The following is a 22,797-nucleotide window of genomic DNA, read 5'->3' on the forward strand; positions in this document are numbered from 1 at the left end:
TCAGTGTCTTAATACACATGCACAAACAGACAGTTTGATCTATAATCGATCCTCATCTAGGCAATAAAAAAAAAAATCACTTATTGCAGATGGCATAAATTAAACAGAATACCGATGCATTTTTTACACATACTGGACATTTTTATGGGCAGACAGTCTTCATATGTGTTACCACCACAGAAGCATTTCACTTACAATAAGAATAATTTTGCAAATATGGTAGCCAAAAGCTTCACATCAAATATTAAAGGGACCTTAAATTATGTTTTTGTCTATTGCTGTTTCCTAATCCAATAATACACTCGGGAACTCTATTTTTACTGATATGAGGTATTCCTTCTTCTAAGCAGATTTTTAAAGTCAGCACGGAGTGATGGGCAAGTAAACACATTAGCGTCAACTTTGTTGTTTTGCTTTTATGCAGTAAAGTTTAAAAGTCTTGAGTCACCCCTCATTTTTTGCTTCCAGTGAGCCAGATTTTCTTGTAATTTTTAAAGTGGTCTTGAGCAACAGTTCACCAGGATTTCTGAAGGTTTTTCAAAGTTTTTCTTTGGGCACTGGCTGCTTTTTCACTCATTTTCAGTCTAGTCTGTGTACCTGGCCATTTTCAAAGGAATTTTTTTTGTTTGTTAAGCCACTTAACACTGACCTATAAATCATTCAAGCATAAAAAAAAAAATGCACCTAACTCAAGGGATGAACCATGGTTGTGTTAACAAACAACAGACATAAACAATTTATCAAAGAACCAACTTTAAACTGTATCTTTAGACACTTATCTTTATCTTTAGCCTGTCACAAAAGCACATAATTTGTTCTCATTTCTTTAACTGAATCCATGAATAATTCCAAAGGTAACACAGTCTGACAGGCATAAAATAATATATTTGCACCCACAAGGTTATTCCCGAAGAGCTATTAGCCAAAAACTTGGCACATCGCTGCATGGTGTGCAGTGTGTCCTTACAAATTTGACTAAACTGGACAAGTGGAGGGCAAAAGAAGAAGTGGCAGGCCCACAAAACTATCTAAGGAGATGATCAGCATCTGAAAGTTATGTCCTTAGGAAACAGGAAAGAATCCAGCAAAGACCTGACAGAGGACCTGAGAGATGCATCTGGCCTGTCAGTTGATCCATCTACTATTCACTGAAACCTCATCAGAAATGGTCTCACTGGAAGGTTGGCTGTCAAGAAGCCATTCTTGTGGAGGAAAAAGCCTGAGGTATGCCAAATTACACAAGAACTGAACTGAAACTCAGTGGATGCATGTCTTATGGATTGATGAATCCAAATTTTACATTTTTGGTTCAAATCATCATCAGTATGCATGAAGAAGAGGCCAGGAGAGAAGTATAACAGTGAGTGTCTACAGCCACCTGTAGAGGCTCTGTCACAGTTTGGAGCTGCATTTCAACCAGTGGTGTTTGTTTGAGATCTTGTCAAAATTGAAGAAATTATGAACACAGAAAAGTATAGTCAGATTTTGATACAACATGCAGTACCATGTTGAAAGCTTCTGATTGGCAGTGGCTTCATTTTTAAACATGACAATGATCTCAAACACACTGCCAATACAGTAAAAGGATACCTCAATAGAAAAACACACAGTAGAACATTATCATTGACTGGCATCCTAGTAAAATATAAAGAAATGAAGGCTTGCTCAATACTTTAGCACAGTACTGTATATGTGAACAAATAGTGTTTTACAATCATTGAAGTGTTTAAATTTTTTATATCCCAAAGTTTCCTGTTTACAGTGTTCAAACTTGATGTGGTTTTGAATATGTGATTATTGAAGCCATCTCACTGATGCATGCCAGTGCTGTCTGCTTTAAAATTCATAATCGAGTTCCAGCATTGTATTATAAAAAAGAATTGCACATAATCAAATAAATAATCATGAGGCGTACAAAGCTATTTCTATTACACCACCATTAGTAAGAGTGTGTATTAATATTTATAGTCTGCTTCATACTATTACATTTGCATGGCAATCTAGTTTCTAAAAATGGATAAAGGACATTTCCTCTAGATTTCCAAAGCAGCAGTTGGAGCGACCTCATTACTGTGATAATGTTTACACACACTGCTTAAAAACCTTCACTGTAACTCATTCTCACAGGTTATTTCTTATTGTATGTTTCTAATTTTAGCTACAGTTTATAAAAAAATGACTTTTAATATAAACTAGGCATATACATACATATATGAATGTATATGTGATGTTTAAAACTTATTAAACATCATACAAATCTCTTAAAGGTGTTTATGTGTACTTTTCCCACACACATTTATGCTCTGCGTATTTTTGTCAGCATGCACCTATAGTACAGTATGTCAGACATGATATGAGGTAGAGATGGTGTTTCTGTATGTGAGGGAGACAAAACAGAAAAAAGGAGAGCAGCAGAGCGATCAAAGACTGTGGCAGAGGCAGGCCCTGTATCAAAAATGAGGTTGGAAGGCTCACTCTCCTCTCTCCATCCAGTTCTCCCTGATCACGGACCCTGAGGAGAATAAACTCAATCCATGTTAAATTATAGATTAAGGCCCAGCTCTGGCTATGGCTTGACAGCTGGCGGCATCAAGCTGCACTGGGTTTTACACATTACTTCTTCTTCCACTGTTGCCTCACCTTATTAAAATCAACATCAAACACTCTCCACAGACGAATAACAGGATTTAACAGAGACTGTATGAATATGTAAAGAATCTCTCTGCAATGCTCTCTCCATGACGCCCAGGCTGTGTTTTGAGGTTTTGTGGATGATTTAACCTTTAGCGTGACTTTTCAGGCCACAAGCGGTAGTCTTTTATTGTCACTTTGTTCTTTTACCTCCACGGTGAGATGATTTTAAAATTGCAAGTCTTTCTTTTCGTAGATGCTGTCAAATATAAAAGGAAAAAAAGAGATATTGCCACTCTGCATGCTGTTCTTTAGTATTCCAACCAGACGATGCAATCTAAAATCTACAGTGCGTCATAAATACAAATACTGTCTATTTCAGTCACACAAACTCTATTAATATCCATACACACAAGAAAATCAAACAATAACACTTCATCTTTGCATGGCTCTGTTTCTTATGTCTGTCACCCAAAGTAGAACTTTGGGTGACAGACATAAGAAATAAATCCAACTTGAATTTAGGAGTATTGATTTAAATTGCAAATTCAGTGACATTCAGTGAGCAGATGTTGACAGTGATGATAGATGTGTTGTTGTGCTGTCTGTGATGGTGAAAATATGTACAAATAACCTGCTTGGTCATGTGAAAAAGAAAGCTTTCACGGGACATCCTCATTTTCCATAGGAAGTAAGAGAGTAATTAGTAGCCAGTTGCTTCTGATCAAATGCACAGTGCTCATGATTAGCAAGTGTGAGCACCTCTATAAAAGCAGAGGTTTGAGCAGTTTGCTAATGTGGAGCATTTAGATGTGTGTTAACACAATGACACAATCTTCCCAGGTGTGGACATCTCAGAAAATCTCCCACAAGGTCAGACCATGCAATGCTCAGAGAAACAGCAAAACACCCAAGAGCTACATCTCATAATTTACAGGCCTCACTTAGCATGCTAAATGTTATAGTTCATGACAGCATGATTAGAAAAAGGCTGAACAGGTATGGCTTGTTTGGAAGGGTTTCCAGGAGTAAGCCTCTTCTCTCTAAAAAGAGCATTTCTTATCTTTACAAAGTTGCGTCTGAACAAACAAAACGACTTTTGGAACAATGTCTTTCAGACAAGTGAGGCCAAAGTTTCCACAGTGCCACATTTAGAGAAAGCTAAACACATCATATCAGCACATACCTCATACCAACTGTCAAGCGTGGTGGTGTAGGGGTGATGAGTTGTACTTGTTTTGCAGCCACAGGACATGCAGTCACTGAGTCGACCATGAACTCCTCTGTATATCAAAGTATTCTAGAGTCAAACGTGAGGCCACCTGTCTGACAGCTAAAGCTTGGCTGAAATTTAGTCATGCAGCTACAGGCCAATGATCCCAGGCACATCGGCAAACGTACAACAGAATGGCTGAAAAATAAAAGAATCAAGGTGCTGCAATGACCCAGTCAAAATCCAGACCTCAATCTGACTGAAATGCTATGGCACATCCATAAGAGAGCTCTATATAAATGAATGTCTGCAAACCTCAATGAACTGAAGCAAGGCTGTAAAGAAGAGTGGGCCAGAATTCCTCCACAATGACATAACAGAATTCATATAGAAAACAACTTCAAGTTACTGTTGCTAAAAGGGGCTCTACAAGCTATTGAATAATGGGGTATACTTAGTTTTTCACAGGCTGAACGTTTACTTGATTAATTATCTGTCTAGTGTGCATCTCTGCTGCATCCATGAGGTTCAGTAAATGTGTGCATGAGTGTCATCCTTGGCCACATAGCACAGACTGACAGCTGACGTTATGAACAAGCTGTTAGTGTATTATCACATTAGGCATATTGTGTATATCATTTACAGTCCAGAATGTACTGGATTATCGTATTTATTCTTATATTTTATTCATTTTGCCAATAACCTTACAACAGTAACAGTATATTTACATCATGGTGCAGCTTCCCCCTTATGAATGTCAGTAAACTCTACTATTGTCTGTCTGATATAAAGAAGCAGCTACTGTAACTGTAAACAATAGCCATGACATGACACTGGTTACATAAATGTAACAACAAACAAAACGCTTTCATGCCACAGAATTTTATTCACAATACCAGATGGAGACACATTTAAAACTTGCCTCTCTCTTTTATCTGAAATGAAACACTTTCCTGTCTTCTCTAAGAATGTATTTTTAGGGAATATTTATAAATATAGAGCTCGGTATATGAAAAATAATGATTGTATAATTTTGGTACAGTCTGTGATCTAAAATAGAACTCTATATCTGTTCTCAGCAACAGTAGTGCTGTAGCAACATTTAGTATTTTCCCTTACAATACTTTCATGCAAAACAAATCTCATTGGGCAGTTGAAGGCATCAAGATAATTTCCAGCGTCCGTATTAAACATGATGCATGCAGCTTCAACATAATCACCATGCATCAGCAAAGAAAGGAAAGCACAGAGTACAGTACCGTGAAAAAGCATTTGCCCCCTTCCTAGTTTCTGAGTTATTTGCTTATTTTTCACACTTTAATGTTTCAGATCATCAAAAACATTTTTTAATATTAGACAACGATAACCCGAGTAAATACAAAATGCACTTTGTAAATGATGATTTCATTTATTAAGGGAAAAAAAAGCTATCTAAGCCTATCTGGCACAGTGTGAAAAAGTAATAACTGGTTGTGCCACCACAGGCAGCAAGAACTGCAATCAAGTGTTTGTGATAACTAGCAATGAGTCTTTCACATTGCTGTGGAGGAATTTTGGACCACTCTTTATTGCAGATTTTTTTTAACTCAGCCACATTGGAGAATTTTCGAGCATGAACGGTTCATTTAAGGTTATGGAAATGTATCTCAATCAGATTGAAGTCCAGACTTTGAGTAGGCCATTCTAAAGCCTTCGTTTTGTTTTTTTGAGCCATTCTGAGGTGGATTTGCTGGTGTGTTGCAGACCATTGTCCTGCTGCATAAACCAAGTAAGACTGAGCTTCAGGGCATGAACTGATGACCGGACATTCTCCTTCAGGATTTTCTTTTAGAGAGCGGAATTCATGGTTCCATCAATTACAGCAGGTCATCCTGGTCCTGAAGCAGCAAAGCAGCCCCAGACCATCACACCACCATGTCTGACTGTTGGTATTCTTTATGTGAAATGCTGTGTTAGTTTAATAGGATTGGTTTTTCACACAGGGCCAGGAAGAATTGAATAACTTTTTTCCCCTTAATAAATTAAATAATCTTTTACTGCATTTTATATTTATCTTTATCTAATATTAAAATTGGTTTGACAATCTGAAACATGCAAGTGTGACAAATATGCAAAAAACTGAGAAAACAAGAAGGGGCAGGTACTTTTTTACTGAACTGTGTATGCACAATCTGCTTTATGAAATTGTTAAAACTTCTAGTTGGACATTTTCCCATATCATATATGTACAACACTGTAATCTTGTAAAGGCCATAGTTCAGTCATTGAGAAGTCTTCCTTCTTAACAAGACCAAGACAAACTCATGCCACTATGTGCAGTTTAAAAACCATAAACAATAAAATTAGCACGCTGTCTAGCACTAATGCTTACAGTTACAATCGGGGCACATATAAAGAGAAAGTAGATCTGACACTGAACTGTACACATGGACACAGACTTACTGCACATTCATCTGTTTTTGAGCTTTGTGAGCTTTCATTAAACATTCTGTGAGTCTGAAAACGAAACACACACACACACACATATACAACAAGTCTGCAGAGTTTGGATTTTAACAGTAATCTCCTGTGTTGAGCTTATGTACTACTGGTGGCAATGTGTTACTGATATGAGACATGCTGTACGTGCAATTCACACAAGTTGACGGTCAAACAGCTCGATTAACCCACAAACACTGAAAATTATGCCATATAGCCAAAGACTTGCAACTGAGATAACACAGCCTGATCAGTGAGTAACATTCAGGAACACAATCATGCTCCAGTAAACATTCATAATGGCAATTTATCTGACATGTCACAGTGATTTTTTTTTTTGTTTTGTAAAGGCATTCCAATAGGTTTGGGATTTTTGAGACAGTTCCCAGTTTAAAAAACAAAACAAAAAACAGTTCTAGTATTAAGAGACCTTCTTTGGTTTCAGTAATCCCTAATTCTTAATCATCTAATGACAAGCTTTCAGATAGCCTAGATACATAGGTACAGATGAGTGAGTCTGACCAATGGGGATAAATCTCAGTCCTGAGTTTAGCATAGTGATGTTTGGGGTGCTCAACAGATGAAAACTCCATTTCATTTACCAATAGTGGGTAGTGCATTTCTTATAAAATCAGAGGACATCTGAATGTTTTCCATTTAATGGAAAGCTTGACTTCTTTCGTGCAGATGTTATGTTTTCACCTGTGGTTTTATCGTCACAAGCCTCCTTGTTTTCTCTGCATGTTAGATCCTAACTGCACTTTGACCTACACTGGGAGTTTTTGACTGGCTTTACAGTCTCTGTAGACTCCGGGGTTTCTCCATCTTCACCTGACTCAGCGTTCTGACCTGATTCTGTACACTGATTGGACACTGAGGCTCTGCGTGTCTGCTGATAGGATAAGCAGAGATCCTGCCACTTCTCTCGATTGGCATCAATGCCATCTGTCATTGGCTGTAACTTTCTGTTGAGTTTCAGCAGTGCCTAGAGAGAGAGAGAGAGAGAGAATGATGGTTTTATTATTGCATTTTGATTAGACCTAAATACTTAACTTAAATCATAAAGGGTTGTCTGACCTGGTAAAGAGGTTTACAGATCCCATCAATCCATTCAAGCTGTAAGGCAGGTAGTTCATCTTTGCGATTGCGATCAAAGATTGCCTAAAGAGATGAACATTTTCTGTCATTCAGTCATCATTTTGAGAAAATTTAATATGTATTAGGGAAATTGTGTGAATGAGACCTTTAAAGCTTTCTTACTTACTGCTGGGATTAACTTAAGCTCTGATCGCTCCCTGTCACCTTGCTCGAAGAATTCACTCGTCACCAGTTCTGCAACCTGGGGACGTCAAGGGAAATAATCACTACTAAATTATTTTACTGGAAAAATGATCTAACATTTTGTTATTAATAATGGCTTAAATGTGGAGGTTAAATACAGTTTGCCTTTTTCTGCTAATTTTACTTTTAATGAAATATTGTCAGAAAGTTCAAAAAACACTTCCGTTTCAAAAAAGGAGAATTTTCTGGCACTTAATTGATGCTTCAGACTTTACAGGGTTAACTAAGCTTTGGAAATATAATTTAGTTGCGCATAAATAAATCAAATTAGTCTCTGTGTCCACCTGAAATTGAGTAAATGGATTAGTGAGCAAATTTATTTTCATTACAAAACTCTAGGAAACTAGTATCCTTGACCTATATAGAGGAACTGTATGGGCCAAAGATGCAAAAAAGCTTTTTTAAATGGCCTTTATAGATTGCCCTTATGCTCCTTTTGGAAAAATCCCAAAGAAACCACAGCAGTGTTTATGGTACTACCTTAGATGGATTTTTAATCTAATCTATCCTCTAGTGTCCTGTACCTGTAACATATTCATGACATGGATTTATTATAAGAATGCTCTTAATATAGCCATGTCTCGGGGCCACCAGGAAGCAACTGCACATCCCAATGTGTATTGTGAAAGCAGAAAGAAGCTTTGGGTGTATTCCAATATCCAATGTACCATAGCAGCATCCATAGCAGTGTGTGTGTCAAGGTTAAAAGTGTAATGTCATGAGGAAGTTGAGTCCTGCATGCCACAGTACATTGTAAGAGCAGCAACCTAGAGGGAAGGGATAGTGAAAGGCTCAAACCTGTTTAGAGATTTTCCAGGGACGAGTGACCGCGCCCAGATCACATGCTGTCATCAGCATAGACCTGTTGATGACATTAAAGCTCATTTCAGATACTTGTTTTGCTCAGTTATGGTTAATATTAGTTTGCTTTATTTTACACAAATTCAGAAACCTGAGAACTTCTCTGTGTCCTTCATCAGTCCAGCTGAACTCTCCAGACAGAACACACTCAAAAAACTTGGTTCTGCGCCTTATGATTAAAAGAGACAGTCAAAGTTTGTATTTTTTTTCTTTGTAACCACCCAAGCACTTTGTAATTTAAAAAAGATGATATTCTTTTTTAAAAAATACAATAATGTATCCAATAATCACAAAGTAATTCAGCTCTGAATGTACTGAAAATAAAAAAAAACACTTACTCAAAGTGCAAAGTAAGGTCTGTGGAGAGAATAGCCTGCTTCAATAGTTGCATCATGTTGCTATACTCTTTAGAGCTTAGGTTTGCAAAGATATTGTGACCCTGTGAAAGAAAAACACAATAGTATGCAATACAGTAAGTACACATGCAAAAGCAAGCACGGATGAGTAATAGTGGATAAAATGTCTCCTTAAGTCCAGTGCACTGGTAAAGTCATTGCTCACTGTCAAAAGAAGCTCCTACTAGAAATGTTAATTAGCAGTGTGTTTGGACTTTCTCTGTCCTCTGCTAAAAGAAATCAATAAAAAAAACAATGTTCCCAATGATCAAACTGATTTTCACTTTAGACAAAGCAGCCTCTTGACTTTACTGGTAGCCATTTGTGCTGCACAGTTAAACAAAACTAAAAAAAAAAAAAGAAAAATTAAACAGCAGCTTTCTGTTAGCCTAATGGATCAGTTGCTTTTTACTGGACCTTTGGCTTATTTTGACTGTGCATTTGTGTTTTCTGTTGTTTTGTACATGTTTTCTTGCCGAGCTGATATTTGGGTTCATCTATAGGGACAGACGTTGCAAACTGGCTTCAGGCTGGAGCATGTATTAGTGAGCCACAATTGAACAGATTAAAAACATTTCAAAAAAAATACAGCAATGTTTGTGCTTGACTTTTTCTTGCCCTTTGACTCTGGGATTTTTTTGTTTCATATTCAAACTGCTAACTATAAACAATAATGAACGAAGAAAATCTTACCCCAAAATATATATAACTGACACCATATGATGGGGCTTTTCTTTCAGCAGTTACTTAATATTCAAATTAACCATCTAGATTTCATGAAGGAATATGTGAATATTATTTTATTTTATTAGCTGGAACTTACAGCTCCTTGGTCAAGAAAAGCAAACAAGGAACCCTCAACCATCATCATCAGAATCATGGGTTTTATAACCATATAAAAATATTAGCCTGACCTCACTTTGCAGGATCATGACTGCATGGTTGAAGTGATGATGCTCCAGGGTGGCTGATGTCCCATAAAGCAGAGCCAGAGCAGAACCTGTCCTGCAGGAACAACAGAGTGGTTACAGTTCCTTGCACCAATAAGATACATGTTCCTTAAGCCTCAGGACTCTGTGGCTTACTTAGCTTGAAATGCATTGTTGGTGCCTCGGTGGTCCAGGTCATGGCACAAACAGCCGACCATCAGCGCCAGTATCTCTGCATCAGACAGGACATCCTGGAAACTTGCTGTCTACATAAAGCAAAGCAGACAGCCACCTTCTTACCAAGTAAATTTAAATTTATTCTGTTTTATTTATTTTAATTTAATAATTAATGTATGTGTTTTTAATAGTATACTTTGTATCAGTTGGCATAGGATAGGATAGGATAGGATAGGATAGGATAGGATAGGATAGGATAGGATAGGATAGGATAGGATAGGATCGGATCATAAAATCTCCTATAAGGGATAGTTTAGAGATTATTAATTAGTCTGACGATGAGTCTTTTTTTCATTGCAGACTTTAGAAATCACTGTAACAATTTGTAATTCTAAGGGTGTAATTTTGAATGGTATCTTTTAGTGATTTTTTTTTTATTGCACTGTATGGAATAAAAACAAACCCTCAGCAACTAGAGACTAAATCAGGCAACATGTGACACAAGACCTCTTAGATACACCGCTTGTTTTATTTATTTATTTTGCATAACTCTATCTATTTGTGGGCGTGCAAAGCACCTTTGCATCATTACTTTCTTTAAAATTATATATCTGACTTGCTCTATCTTGAAATTTACCGTGATCATAACGAACATGCACTGCGACACGTTGAAAGCATGCCTCCAGTTATGATATGCCACAGTTCGATAGTTCTTCCTCACAGTTAGAAGCCAGCGGCACAAAACCTACAGGCAGGCAGATATACAGGAGGTATGAACAAATGTCTATATATGCACAGATAAATATGCATATTACAAGGCACATTTCATGGCCTTACCTCATAGTCAATTTTAAACTTTTGGACAACACCAAGTTCGAGAAACATCCTGAGAGAAGCTGTGATCATGGCGTCATTGTCCAAAGAAAAGTCGTTGAAGTGAAACTCATCAATGCCTAACTCACTGCTCAGGGGGATCTTGGCAGCCTTAGGGGGAGAGGACAGTACTGTCAGTCACAGAGAGCCACTGAAGCATAGGAAACAGCCTTCCAGTTTATGTTTCACCTTCATCCACTGGCAGATTTCACTACTTTCCTGAAGTCGGTACAGTGTTTTTATTTATTCTGTATTGTTTCTCATTTATTAGCTCTGAGGATTACCTTAAGTCTGTCAACTTCTACCTTGGAACAGGTAGCATGATAGGACAGCATCTGAAAAAGAGCAAATAATACAAAACACTGAGGTATTTAAAAAAAAAACTGCCCCAGATAGTGATGTTCTGTCATAAAGGGATGGCCTAAATAAAATAAGACTAACTCTCTAATGTACACTCACTGCTAAACAAGATAATTAATATTTACCAAGAAGGTTCATGCATTTTTATCTGTCTTGTTTACAGTCTTATGTGATCAGGATCAAAGTAAGTATGTATCTGCTTTTAAAGCCAATTTGTTGCTATGTTTTGGCTCCCTAACCACAAAAAAAAATCGTTCAGGTGATCAAAGAAACATCAAAGATTATGTAAAAGAAATACAGCAGTGTGTGTCGTCTTTGATGAAAAGTGAGCAGACCGACACGTGTATTTATCATCAATAATTAAAAAGCAACTAAAATATTTATGGTAGAGAAGAGGAACCATGTTTTCTGAGGATAATGTGACTGCTCAGGTTAGCTACCGGGCAGTGGAGCAGAGCACAGACAGAGATACAGATGAATGTAAAGAGCCTCTGTATTAACCGTGATGACAGGATTTTTCTACAATCAATAATTTATCATACTGGCAGTTTGAATTAATTTCAAGGGGTGTACTAAAATCAATTTTGATTTCAGAGCCATGTACCTGAAAATGTAATTTTTTTTGTGTATATGGCAACATTTGTTGCCTGTAAGATAAACTCTCATAGCATTTTTCTTGCATATTAAAAGTTGGATTTATTGAAGTTTGCCTTTTCACAATAAATATATACTCATTCATGAATAAGAGTTTATTACATTATTACTATTTCTTATATTGTTGTTATGAGAATATGTTATTCCTTTGATGGACTGGCAGCTTATCCAGGGTGTACACTGCCTCTCACTCACTGTCAGCTTAGATAGGCTTCAGCTCCCCTGCAACCCTACTTGGGTGACTGGTTAAGAAGATGGATGGATGGATGGATGGATGGAAACATAAAAGAAAAACTGGCACAAGATGAAAATTATTTTTGAAGTAATATAAACAAATGAACTCATATATAAATATCACATATCTTCCAAAGAGATGCAGGGTGGTGGGTAGAAGAAATTGTTCTGTTGAACACACTTACATCCAGTGCTACTGACTGTTTGGCCCACGTCTTCTTAACTTGATTGTACATCATTGTGTTGTTGATTCCAAGGCCACAGAATATCACAAATGCCTGCACACAAACAATAGGGGAGAGGGGAAAAAAAATATATGAACAGAACTGAAGATTTTGAGTGTGACAGTGCAGACCAAACAGGCTCTAACCTCAAACAGCCTCTGATCTGCATCGTCGAAGGTCTTCCTGTCCAGACGGTTCAGAATTTGTGCAACCCCTGTGAAAAATATACATAAATCACTGACTGCAACATGAGAGTTAGTTTCCAGTGAGACAGAACTGATTATCTTCTAGTTCACCCACCAATTATCTGATGAGTTCGATTCCAGATAGGAACACATAACACTGATCTAATGTGAAACCCCGAAGCTTGATCTGCCTGCAGAGAGAGAGAAGACAGAATATGACATTTGCTTTTTTTCTTCCTTTTTTTTTTTGTGAGAAACTGATATTTTTTGCAGTGATAACAAAGGTGCCACTGGCTCATATTTTTTGACTGTTTTTTAAATAAAAGCTTCAGGTCTGATAAAGACACTACAGAGTTCATACCTCAGCATCAAAGCGTGGGTCCTGACACACATCACTGATGTTAACAGGCAGACCGGTTGAAGCCACCAGCTCAGCAATGCTGTTATTGATTAGCCAGTCAGAACAGGATAGTTTCTCCATGCTGGTGTGGCCAATAAGACAAAGAGGAAAGAATAGTCATGTGCAGGGATTAATACATCCAAAACAGAAATACTGACTATTGAGCTGGAATGCAGGTCTTGCTCATCATGTCCGTGTGTATTATGATTGTTTTTATCTGCAGTAGTAATCTATGAATAGACTCTCTTTCACCTAGTGTCACGATCCATGTTGCACAAAGGAGACATGAGCTCAAACGTCTTGGAGAACTTTACAACCTATGAGAAAGTCATATATCACTACAATCAGCAGCAGCTTCAGTCATCAAAATATTATATGCTTTGGTTTGGTTATACACTGAAAATCAAGCAGCAGATGAATCTTTGAGGGAAAAAAAGGTCTCACAGGTGAGTCAATGTCCTCCAGAAGAAGCACAGAGCAGCGTTCACACTGCAGCAGAGTCAGCGCTCGCTGCATGATCTTCCTGACAATCTTTTCCAGGTCAGTTTGTTCCTCAAACAGGTCATTGACCACCTCTAGCAAAGCCTATGGCAGCAACAATAAACTCTATAACTTCGTATGTTCATTACACAAACGCAACATTTGCACATTCGTGATGTAGTGTCATGTTGTTGAAGTTAATGTAAGCTTAACTTTTTCATTAAAACACTATCTAAATACAGCTGTGTAAAGCAAACATATGGCATGTTAACGTGTTTAGCGTGAGTGTTGTGATCAGTCGTCTTTGTGTAAAAGCACAGTTTAAAACTTCTCACCCTGCTCCTTTCATACTCCTTGCGAGATTCTGAAAACAACTTAGCATTGGAAATCGATATTCCACAGAATGGTAGATACATCTGCAGCACCTGAATAAAAGCACAAAGGAAAGTGGTGAAAGGCATGTGTGACAGATATTTGCATGCTAATAAGGAAATAAAACCGAGTAAGAGAATCAGAAAAGTGGATAGAAAGTCATGATGGAGCTTCTCAGTACAAATTTCTCTCAAATAGATTTGCTGTTAATGAAGTATTGATTTAGAGAAAGAGACTTAGTAAGACATCAAGAGCTTTAAAATGTCTCGACAAGCTGTGTGATCAAGCCCCCCCCCCAGCCACACACACACACATACACACACACACTTTTACAGCCTTTGTTGCTGAAAAATAATTTCTGAGGTTGCTCTGCCTGAGTTATATTTAGTGTTTTGTTTTATATTCACTTAAAAAGATTTTTTTTTTTTTTTTTAAAAAAGCTTAAATCTCTTTCAGTTTCTTTGGAGTGAGAGAACATACTTGATAGACTCAGAATGTATTTATTTCCACAACTTTTTTCTGCCACCTTGTGGATAAATTTCTCAGTGCAGCTGGACTCCTGCAACCGTGTTGGCAGATATGCTCTCAATTGTGCAAAAGGCATGTTTGTTTCCTGTTGTTTACAGACAAGTTATTTTTGTTAAATATTAATGTGGCAGAGGACGCCGACAGCCAATGAGGCGTGTTGTTTTTGACATGTGGTATACACTGGTGGGCGTGAATAAAGTTTTCCCTCTCGCGGGGAGTTGGTTCAAGTCTGGGAAAACTAATGGCTGGTGTGTTTTTGTTCCTCCGTAATGATCGTCGGTAAAGTCTAGGCTTCCATGCCAGGATCTCTGTGCATCTTGTCTCTGCTAACAGGTTATGGGCCCAGTATAGCTTAGACTTGCCCAGAGAAAGTTGTCAAGTGATTTTCCACCGAAAGAAACGTCGCAACGTACAGCGTGTCCGGTGAGAGTTAGCATGCTAACACCATGAGTCGACGGGTCGCCGAGTCAAATAACCGCTGGTCTCGGCTAGTTTTTGACGGAGATGAAAAGAACTATGAACTGTGGGAGACGAAATTTTTGGGCCATCTTCGATTGCAAGGATTGAAAGATATCATTCTGAAGCAGCCTGCCGGCGTCGAGGAAGAAGAGGACAGCGCGAAAAACGCAGAGGCATATGCGGAGCTGATCCAGTTCCTGGATGACAAAAGTTTGTCTCTAGTGATGCGAGAAGCGGCGGACAATGGGCAGAAAGCGCTGAAGATCCTAAGGGACTATTATGCAGGTAAAGGAAAGCCTCGCATAATTAGTCTGTATACAGAACTGACTTCACTCCAAAAGTCTACCAGTGAGAGTGTGACTGAGTATGAATACGGGCAGAGGCCGCCATCACTGCCCTGAGAAATGCTGGTGAGACATTGAGTGATGGGTTATTGATAGCAATGGTTTTAAAGGGACTGCCAGATTCATTTAGACCGTTTGCTATCCATATCACACAAAGTGAAGTGACAGTGACCTTTGCAGAATTTAAAACTAAACTGCGGAGCTATGAGGACACTGAGAAAATGCGCACCGTAGCATCGGCGGATAATGTCATGAAAGCAGGAGCACGGCCGGGTGACAAACCCGCGTCTGAAATTCCAAATGACCGGGGAGCCGGGAATACAGACATTGTGTGTTTCAGATGTGGATTAAGGGGACACAAAGCCAGAATGTGTCAGCGCAAGCAGTGGTGCAGTGAGTGTAAAAGCTCTACACATCGGGACGCAACCTGCAGAGGGAAACAGCGACGGGACAACGCGCGAAAAGTTTCTGAGGAACCAAGCGGCAAGGATTATGCATTCCGGACGAGCGACGAGGATCCAGGGATCCAGTCAGGGCGTGGCGTCAAAAAGAAAGGTCTGATGGTGGACACGGGAGCAACTTCGCATATCGTTACGGATATTGCAAAGTTTGTAAAATTCGATGACAGCTTCCAGGCCAAGACACACTACGTAGAGCTGGCTGATGGTACGAAGTGCAACGGAGTCGCAGAGCACAGAGGAGATGCAGAGGTTTGCTTGATCGACAGCAGGGGGCAGTGCCACAAAACAACTCTGAGGCAGGCACTGTACATTCCTTCATACCCACAGGACATCTTTTCTGTAAAAGCAGCTACTTCCAGCGGAGCAACTGTTATTTTCAAGCAAGAGAAAAATACCCTACAGCACAGAGACGGTACAAAGTTTCCCATATATGAATATAACAGATTGTACTACTTGCAAACAGTGAACAAAAGTGATGACCAGTGTAACGGTTGCTATGACATGCAAACATGGCATGAAATATTAGGGCACTGCAATTATGATGACATTCAAAAATTACAAGGTGTTGTCAATGGTATGACAATCAAAGGTAAAACTGATAAATCAGCCCTACATTGCCAGGTATGCACACAGGGGAAGTTTATTCAGACTAGGAACAGGGAGCCTGATGTAAGAGCCAAGGCTGCTCTAGAACTGGTGCACACAGATCTAGCAGGACCAGTAGACCCAGAATCCAAAGATGGATATAGGTTTGCATTATCATTCACTGATGATTATTCCAGTGCAGTGTTTGTGTATTTTCTGAAAAGTAAAAGCGACACAACACAAGCAACACAGAAATTTGTGGCTGATACAGCCCCATATGGGCAAATTAAATGTATCAGATCTGACAATGGAACGGAGTTTATGGGGAAGGATTACCAGGCACTTCTCAGAAAAAATGGGATCAGGCATGAGACTTCAGCACCATACTCGCCACATCAGAATGGTACTGCCGAACGAAACTGGCGCACACTCTTTGACATGGCCAGGTGTATGCTAATAGAGAGTGAGTTACCTAAGGAGTTATGGACATATGCAGTACAAACCGCAGCTGTGGTGAGGAACAGATGTTTTAACAAACGCACAAAACAGACACCATATCTAATGCTGACAGGAAGAAGACCAAACCTTTCTAGGATGCAGAGATTTGGGACAGTGTGTTATGTTTACAGACAGAACAAGAGGAAACTAGACTCGAGATGTGAGAAGGGAGTTTTTGTCGGCTATGACAAGAATAGTCCAGCTTACATGGTCTACTACCCTAACAGTGGGAAGGTACAGAAGCACAGACTGGTGAAGTTTGTTATCAAAACAACTGTAGAGAGAGAGACACAAACTCACATGATGCCAGGTGATGATGATGACTTTGAGGTACAAAACAGGACTAGCAAGACTAGAGAAAATACTGATGCTCAATGTCAGCTTCCAGTAACCATGCCTGAGGTGAACAACCAGTCACAAGAATGTGAGACAAACCATGAGGCTGCACGTTACCCTTCCAGAGTGAGGAAAAAGCCAGAATATTTGAGTGAATATGTAACTGGTGAGGACAGTGGTGATCAAGTGTTGACTAACATGGATTATTGTTACAGAGTCATGTGTAACATACCCCTGACATTCAGAGAAGCAGTAACGTCATCTGACTCTCAGAAATGGGTAGGTGCAATGGATGAAGAAATGGAGTCACTGAAAGAAAATGGCACATTTACCTTAACCACCTTGCCAGAGGGTAAGAAAACAGTGGGGGGTAGATGGGTATATGCAATCAAAAACAATGTAGATGGAACTGAAAAATACAAGGCACGATACGTAGCCAAAGGATACAGTCAGAAGATGGGTGTAGATTATGAGGAAACATTTTCTCCTACTGCTAACCTGACCAGTATCAGAGTATTGATGCAAAAGGCAGCGCAAGAAAACATGATTTTACATCAGATGGATGTTAAAACTGCCTACCTACATGCACCGGTAGATTATGAGATATACATGGAACAGCCAGAAGGTTATGAGGTGGAATCCGACACCGATAAAAGATTGGTGTGCAAGTTGAAAAAGTCACTGTATGGGCTAAAGCAATCAGGCAGAAATTGGAATAGGATGTTGCATGAATATTTGAGTGAAAACAACTTTGTGCAGAATCCTGCTGACCATTGTGTTTACACAAGGGTGACAGAAAATGAGAAAGTGATCTTGATAATATGGGTAGATGACCTGCTTATCGCAGCCAGTGATGTGAAAGCATTGACTATTGTGAAAGAAATGCTCACAGCAAGGTTCAAAATGAAAGATTTGGGTAAACTGAAACATTTCATTGGTATAGATTTTGACCAGAGTGATGACTGTGTAAGAATGTCACAGAAAAAATATGTTGAAAGAATACTTACAAGGTTTGATATGCAAGATTGTAAAGCCAGAGTGACACCCTGTGAACAGAAAGTAAGCTACACGGATGGTGCAGACATGATGGACAATGTCAGGAAATATAGAGAGGCAGTGGGTAGCCTGCTCTATTTGGCTACATGCACAAGACCAGATTTGAGTTTTGTAGTAAGCAAACTGTCACAGTATTTCACTGAGCCAACTGAGGAACAATGGACTACAGTAAAACATGTACTGAGATACCTAAAGGGGACATCTGAGAAAGAACTGTGTTACAGAAAATGTGATGAGAAACTGAAGGTCCAAGCATACAGTGATGCAGATTGGGCAGCAGATCTAACTGACAGACGGAGCACAACTGGATATTGTGTAAGTCTGAGTGAGAATGGTCCTTTGATCTCATGGAAAACCAAAAAGCAATCCACTGTTGCTTTATCTACCTGTGAAGCTGAGTACATGGCATTAGCTGCAACTGTGCAAGAGTGTCTGTACCTGCTACAACTATTAGAAGGTATCGATGGACAGCAATATGCACCGTATAAGGTTTATGAAGATAACCAAGGTGCGATAGCATTGGCAAAGAATCCTGTTACCAGACAGAGATGTAAGCACGTTGATATAAAGTATCACTTTGTAAGGTCAACTGTGAATGAGGGAAAAATTATTTTGAGTTATTGTCCAACAGATGAGATGGTAGCAGATGTGATGACAAAACCTGCCACAAAAGTTAAGCTGGTTAAGTTTGAAAGGTTTATTTTTGGAGGTTGATTGTGTATCAGTGTATACAGTGTAAGGAAAGAAACCTCATGTTTTGTTATTTGAAAGAATGACAATGTGAGAGCAAGTGGGGGTGTTGGCAGATATGCTCTCAATTGTGCAAAAGGCATGTTTGTTTCCTGTTGTTTACAGACAAGTTATTTTTGTTAAATATTAATGTGGCAGAGGACGCCGACAGCCAATGAGGCGTGTTGTTTTTGACATGTGGTATACACTGGTGGGCGTGAATAAAGTTTTCCCTCTCGCGGGGAGTTGGTTCAAGTCTGGGAAAACTAATGGCTGGTGTGTTTTTGTTCCTCCGTAATGATCGTCGGTAAAGTCTAGGCTTCCATGCCAGGATCTCTGTGCATCTTGTCTCTGCTAACAAACCGGGAAGTGATGATTTTTCTCCAAATATCTCCATTCTCCAAATATCATCATCCGCGGGGTTTTTTTAATGTATTTCCTCAAAGTGAATGAAATGAGCATTTTTTTGCCTTTTTGCGTAGCAACACTATCTGTCCAATCTCCAAAATGCATATATTATTATCTCATCAACAAACTCAGAGAATGAAATTATATCCATAAGCAGTGGAACCGTAAATGAATCTATAATACATGTACATTCTAGTGAGCGCAATTTCAAGCGCATAGCCGACGGAGCAACTGAAATTACTGCTTTCCTTAGTGTGTGTATAGTACGCGCAGGCAGACATATTTAATGCTCAACACTTGAGTAAAAGGTTGACCTCTTCTCTTCATTTTTCTTGTGCTTTGCTTCCAAGGGAACACTTCACCCCTCTACACAGCCATTAAGATGCAAATTACAAACAGTATTTTCGGTTTCATGGCAAATGTTAGTGTGCGTGGTGCTGATGGTTGGGGTGCAAGATGCTCCAATTCAATTTAACACCCTCTCTGAAATGTCCTGAATGGTACAATCAGTAATACTGAATAGAATGAATGATGAATAGAGTGCATTATATGTGAATGTGAATCCCGCTGGTACAACGTGGCGAATGATTTTCTTCTTTTCAGCATAGCAGAGCCTCACCTTCTCATCATCCTCGGTAAAGGCGGTGCCTATTGGATTTTTGTTAATTGCTTGTACAACACCTATGACTTCTCCATCACTGTTACAGATGGCCATACAGAGGATGGACTGAGTCTTGTAGCCGGTCAACTTGTCAATCTCATCACTGAAGCGATGATCCTGGAATTGTGGTCATATAAATACACAGGATATTACATATTTATTAATATTACAAGAACCCACCTAAAACAAACAAACAAACAAACAAAAACACATACACATCCAAGTGCACCCTGTAAATGATACACATATTTGACCTCATAGCCCTACATCTCTACAGTATGGGTTTTACACGTTTATGTCTATAAAGCCTATAATAACGCATCCTCTACTTTTAGGTATGATTCTTGGGCTTGTGAATTTAAGTCTCTGTGGGGTTAAATTGTTTTACTATAAGCAGAAAAACCGTTGTATCCCTCACTGACAGATAACTGTGCAACTGGAGTGGTGGACCGCAGGGGCATACATCAGCATGTTTCCTTAGCTGCCCGAGCAGCCCAGGGCAACGATATAATGATGTGGTGCTCAAGTAGCAGTCTAACATGTAATTCGAGATTTCGTTTATGGAAAGCAATATAGTGAATGGTTTTCCTTTGTATTAATAATTATATTGTAACGACTGTGTTAATAGCCATCATTTCTTAATCTTCATTCCTTTAAGTTGAGCGCAACAACGTGCACAAAAGTTCTGAAGTTCTGAGGCGTGGGACAATGTTGCCAGCCCTTGATAGCTCTGGTAGCAAAGAAACTTCGAAAACAACGTGTTTAAAAGTTTTCATTCCTTTTTGTAATCATCTTTGGATGCTTTTAACTTCGGAATATTGCCAAACGAAGACCTCAAACCTGAAGTGTATTGTGCTAGCGCAGTTTTTCTTTCACTGCTAAAATACTCAGGTCTGCACGGGCCTAAATGACTGCACTTTTTAAAAATACAAATTGTAACTATCATAACTATGCACTCTTCACTTTACCTCATATGCGTTTGAGATGTTTACAGTCTCTCCATGTTCTGCCACATATCCAATGATACCTTTCCCCCATGGCACTTGCACTTCACTGGAGTTAAGAGTGCTGGATGATGGCCTGACTGTGGTGCCTGAGTGCACATCAAAGAACTTGGAAACCAGTGTCCTCTTGTGAGCGGGTCCTTCAACGAGGAAAAGCGAACACCTGTCTGCATCCACAAGGATGCAGACATTGATCAGGATCTTATAACTGAGATTTGTTAAGTCCAGCTCGTTGGAGATATCTTTCACTAACTCTAAGAAAAACTCCCTCTCGTTGGTTTCTTTAAGTCTGTATTTGTAGTCAATGGCGCTGGATGCGTACTGAGGCACACTGACCCTGGACTCCAGCAGGGCGCTCAGGATGTGCGCGGTTGTCGGAGGCAGTGAACTGGCTTTACGCAGGAGCGCGCGGCGCCTCATGCTGGACTGGGACTCGTGTTCGCTCAAGCTCACATGCTCGTCGTATGTCCAGTGTGCAGTGGTGGCTTTGGACCGAGCGAAGTTCCGTCGCAGCTCCATGTGGGACGATCTGCGCCCGAGCCCGTCAGCGTTGGTCGGCCAGAGCGGGTCCATGGCAGCGCCCCGCTTCTCCTCGACAGAGGACACTTTCGACGGCTGATACTCCTTCAGCCACCTGCTAACCTGGTCACATTTCGCTTTCCGAACGAGATACTCCTCGAACAGATCCGGATGGCAGTCCAAAAACGCCTCTATATCCGAGAAGTCAAACGCTGTCATAGTGAGAGCAGCTGTGAACACCAAATGAGATTCTTAAATATAATAGAGCAGGAGTTAGATGAGGGAGGGAGGCGGCTACAGCCGAGCTTCTCAGAGAAGTGATGATCTCAAAACATTTTTTCATTCACTCCCAGTATGACCCAGTCTAATTCAAGGTACAGGGAGCAGAAGTGGTCAAATAGATTCACTTTTCTGAGGACGGTTTGAAGACTGAAAAGAGATGATCTACAGCTGTCCGTCCAACGAGAGATTGAGCTGTTTCTCTGGGGATCTCTGTGGAGTACTATGCAGAGGTGTGGAAAAACACAGCGCCTATATTCTCCCCAGTAATAAAAAAGAAGAAAAAAAAAAGAAAAGAAAAGAAAAGACAACTGCAGGGCAGTAACTTCAGTGACTCTCTTTATTCTATACCACCAGACATTCTGTGCAAGGCTCATGATAAAAACCAGTGATGTTTCAGTTACATTTACAGGTAAAAGGCTGTTTTACAGCTGGAATAATGAGCCAGAAAAGATGGCCTGAGTAACCAATTTTAACTTTATTTAGGTGTTTCTACACAAATATCAAAATATCATATAAGATAGATAGATAGATAGATAGATAGATAGATAGATAGATAGATAGATAGATAGATAGATAGATAGATAGATAGATAGATAGATAGATAGATAGATAGATAGATAGATAGATAGATAGATAGATAGATAGATAGATAGATAGCTGTAAAGGTACAAAAGCAGCTCTGACTATCTTGCCTTATGAACATCTCTGAATAACTCAAGGGCACTTGTCTCCCAGCTAATAGAATGTGACTGAATAGATGGAGAATGAATATGAAAACGCTCAAATAAAATGTGTTAATTTACCACAGTTTTTTTTTTCCCCAAGCAACTCTATGCAAATGAAAAAAAGATCTCTGTCATGGATGTAATTTCCTTTAAAATATTTCCCATTGTAGTGACAAACACACCTATGTTACCCTGGAGTCACACACATACACACACATGCCCGCACACTGTGCTCTGTGGTTGTGAAATGTTTTTTTTTTTTTTTCTGAAAAATTAAATTAAAGAAAAATTCTCCCGAGCTGTGAGCTTTGAAGTGCAAGTTCACAGGTTCATCTTTTATTCTTTCATTCTCAGCTCACATGAAAGAAACATCATGAATGTCTCGATAAGCCCTT

At 39.3% G+C, this 22,797-nt stretch overlaps 1 protein-coding gene across 1 annotated transcript; it reads right to left on the reverse strand.

Moving 5' to 3' along the window:
- Positions 1 to 5,344: 5,344 nt before the first annotated feature.
- On the reverse strand, positions 5,345 to 21,614 carry pde11al (phosphodiesterase 11a, like). Its single transcript, XM_030750710.1, has 20 exons — positions 20,841 to 21,614; positions 19,831 to 19,989; positions 13,771 to 13,860; positions 13,400 to 13,540; positions 13,208 to 13,272; positions 12,917 to 13,037; positions 12,671 to 12,746; positions 12,517 to 12,584; positions 12,332 to 12,424; positions 11,183 to 11,233; positions 10,863 to 11,009; positions 10,663 to 10,770; positions 10,005 to 10,114; positions 9,834 to 9,924; positions 8,863 to 8,963; positions 8,616 to 8,693; positions 8,462 to 8,525; positions 7,587 to 7,661; positions 7,400 to 7,483; positions 5,345 to 7,307 (listed from the first exon to the last, which is right to left on the reverse strand). The coding sequence occupies exons 1-20, from the start codon at positions 21,612 to 21,614 to the stop codon at positions 7,074 to 7,076; spliced, it is 2,730 nt and encodes a 909-aa protein (XP_030606570.1). The 3' UTR covers positions 5,345 to 7,073.
- Positions 21,615 to 22,797: the final 1,183 nt, after the last annotated feature.

The sequence above is a fragment of the Archocentrus centrarchus genome, chromosome 16 (genome assembly GCF_007364275.1).
Source record: "Archocentrus centrarchus isolate MPI-CPG fArcCen1 chromosome 16, fArcCen1, whole genome shotgun sequence".
Classification (NCBI taxonomy): domain Eukaryota; kingdom Metazoa; phylum Chordata; class Actinopteri; order Cichliformes; family Cichlidae; genus Archocentrus; species Archocentrus centrarchus.